This window comes from Haplochromis burtoni, unplaced genomic scaffold, assembly GCF_018398535.1.
Source record: "Haplochromis burtoni strain Fernald_Lab_line unplaced genomic scaffold, NCSU_Asbu1 Contig_55, whole genome shotgun sequence".
Classification (NCBI taxonomy): Eukaryota; Metazoa; Chordata; class Actinopteri; order Cichliformes; family Cichlidae; genus Haplochromis; species Haplochromis burtoni.
In genome coordinates, this window is record NW_024582416.1 from 1,177,793 (window position 1) to 1,180,672 (window position 2,880).

Sequence of the window (2,880 nt, forward strand, 5' to 3'; positions counted from 1 at the left end):
AATCTCTTTGTCATCGATTCAAACAGGTTACAGGTCATTAAAAGCCTCAAAAAAAGGTCAAACGACGCTTTCACAGCTCTTTATTTCACCACCGCCTGGAAAACGGACAACAGTAATATCTGGTAATATCTTAAAGGCCTGTGCCATCACCAATATAGCCAAAGTTAGATTTCAGGGTCCTAAAGCATAATGATTAAGAAAAACTGGCACGAACTGGGGTGAGCCGACCATGGCACTGTCACGGGCTGAAATTAAAAGAAAACTTTACTTCAGCTTCTTCATCTGATTTCCAAATCATAAACTCATCACCTAGTCCCATAAATTAGGACTGAACCAGCTGGTGTCCTCTCATTGATCAAAAGTGAAATGATATCAGCGGCAACAACATGTGGCATTTAAGAAAAAGGCTTTATTTTTGAATATTTACAATGAAATTATAAAAATATATAATTAAAGCTTTGGCAAATATTTTACATTTAGACAATTTATATAATTTGTTCACATCGTTGAGTCACTGTAGAGTCATGGCCACAAATTAAAGATGAGATAATGATAAAAATGGCGGATTACAGACCAGCTCTGGTTTTAGGAAGAAAACATCCAAGGCGGAGGAGACTTACACAATGTTTTTTGATTTTTTTTTTAAAATCCTGCTATCTCAATTGGAGAATATACTGTCCAGCAACATGAAGGGTTTCAAATGAAAAACAAAGAAAACTATCAGCCAGTGCGGGGAAACACCGATACATCCATGCAAGCTTACATTCATATGGCCGCAGAGACCGATAAAGCTATTCTGCACTCATAATGCACGTGATCTGGCCCGTGTTTAGATGCAAACAAGCCGTTAGTGTTCAGACTTACTGTCGCAGTTGTTGAAATGAGTTCATTTAAATGGTTGTGGTGACTAAGGTGTTATAATTCCCGGTTATGATGATGAGGTAGGGAGACTGAGTCCGTGCACACTGTTCAAGTCTTCATGTTGCTGCTGCTGCTGCGGCTTGCTCAGGGGACTGGGCGGTTTTCTGTCTCCTGCAAAAAACAGAAGAAATATACAGTGTGCAAATTCCCATCAGGTGATTATTTGCTTCTGTAGAATGGGTCTAAAGAGAACTGTTTTACTTAAGTTTAAAATCCACTTGCTTTCCTCAAACTAGGAACATTTTCAGACGTATTTCCTTAAAAAGTAAGTTTCCAAAGGCTAAAATGGTCTCGGGCAACTTGGCCTGCATGAGGATGTCCAAGTCTGAAAGGTCAATATTTGATCATTGTCATACAGTTACTTTCTCTGGGATTGGGCACGTGTTTACATCCGTTACGGTCATTGCTTATTGCAAAGTGTGGGTGCGTGACAAGAGAAAGGCAGGGAGAGAACCGCGTGGTCTTGTGCGGCCACCAGCTGAATACATTTCAAAAAGTAAAAAATAAAACAAAAACCCAACAACAACATTTAATAAAAAAAAATACAAGTAATAATAATAATAATGATAATGATAATAATGATAATAATAATATGCCTGCCTGTCCTGTACCTTCTCGGGCCTGGTGTTTAAAGGTCATCGGGGAGTGGATTTCTCCTGCGTGCATGCTCATCCCGCTGCTTGGGTGGGACAGAGCCGGGCTCTGCGTCTGCCAGTGGTGGTGGCCCGGGGCCACGTATCCGCCTGCTGGCCCACTGTACACCCCGTACTGGTTGGTTGGGGAGTAAGCACACGCCGGTACATAACTAGACAATGTCGAGGAAGGCTGTGAACAGGCAGATAAGACATGCAGAAAATAAGCACAAACACACAAAATTGACAGAACTTCTAATTGCAGGCTGTGTGACAGCGGCATGTGGCCTTCGGCAGTGGTTCTGAGAAACGGTGCTTGGTGTTTGAGTGGTTTCGAATACATGTGTTTCACTATAATTTAATTTACCATGAATACGCTAAATTAGAATATATACGCACTACTAGATTTCCTCCATCGACCATCCACTTCAAAACTCAAAAGACTCGTTTACCCAATAAAATCCCGCCTGAACGCAAAAAGAACTCTGTGGATGAGCCCTTTTTACAGTTTTGCCACAGGCCTTTGTAGCACGAGCATCTGGCATTAAGCACTTTGGACTGTTTCTTTTACAGAAAATAAATTAAAGCAATGCAAGGTGTGCATACGTGTGCAGTTTGAGTGTAGAAAGGTCACGGGCCGTGCAGTGTACCCACAGATTTTTACCTGAGCATATTTTATGTCGGCGTCAATGGCTGACTTGTCAATCCCGTTGACTGTGTGCGCGGCTGGGAAAGCTGCTCTGTTGACACTACCCCACTCCTCCATTTTTGGTGGGTATCCCTCTGTCCCAGCAATTGCTGATTTAGAGACAGTAACTTTACGTTAAAAGTGTGTAAAAATTACAAATTCTCAGGTTTCAGAAAATCAAAAGAAAAAACAAAGGAAAGGTAAAGAAAGGAAAATGACAGGGCAGTTTCATTTAACGTCATAATTATAAAAGTAGAAGACAGGTAAACAATTTCCTCACTAACTTTTCTTGAGTATCAAACAGATTTAATTTTCAATACTGAAAAATAGTTTTCAAGACAGGATAAATATAATATTTAATACTATAATAATTATAATTACTCCAGCGCGCAGCTTAATAATGAGTAATAAATAAATAAATAAATAAATAAATAAATACAGCTGTCTTAAAAAATAAACAGAAAAAAGCTGTTCTGTTAGAAGGCAACAGCAGCTCATTATAAACATTTCTCTCAATTTTAATGATTTTTTTAGGTTTTATTACATAATAAAGTCCTACATGTTATTTTTTATGCGTATGAAAGACAGAAAAATTATTATTGCATAAGGTTTTGAGGAATTTGATCGAGAAAGTATATC

At 39.0% G+C, this 2,880-nt stretch overlaps 1 protein-coding gene across 1 annotated transcript in view; it reads right to left on the minus strand.

The window, feature by feature from the left end:
- Positions 1 to 645: 645 nt before the first annotated feature.
- The window catches only part of pax1a (paired box 1a), a 4,300-nt gene continuing 2,065 nt past the window's right edge, over positions 646 to 2,880 (minus strand). Inside the window, exons 3-5 of the mRNA XM_005922350.3 lie at positions 2,218 to 2,351; positions 1,533 to 1,746; positions 646 to 1,032 (exon numbers count right to left, since the gene is read on the minus strand). Of these exons, the coding sequence (XP_005922412.1) occupies positions 929 to 1,032; positions 1,533 to 1,746; positions 2,218 to 2,351 (452 nt within the window). The 3' untranslated portion in view covers positions 646 to 928. The remainder of the gene's footprint in view (positions 1,033 to 1,532; positions 1,747 to 2,217; positions 2,352 to 2,880) is intronic.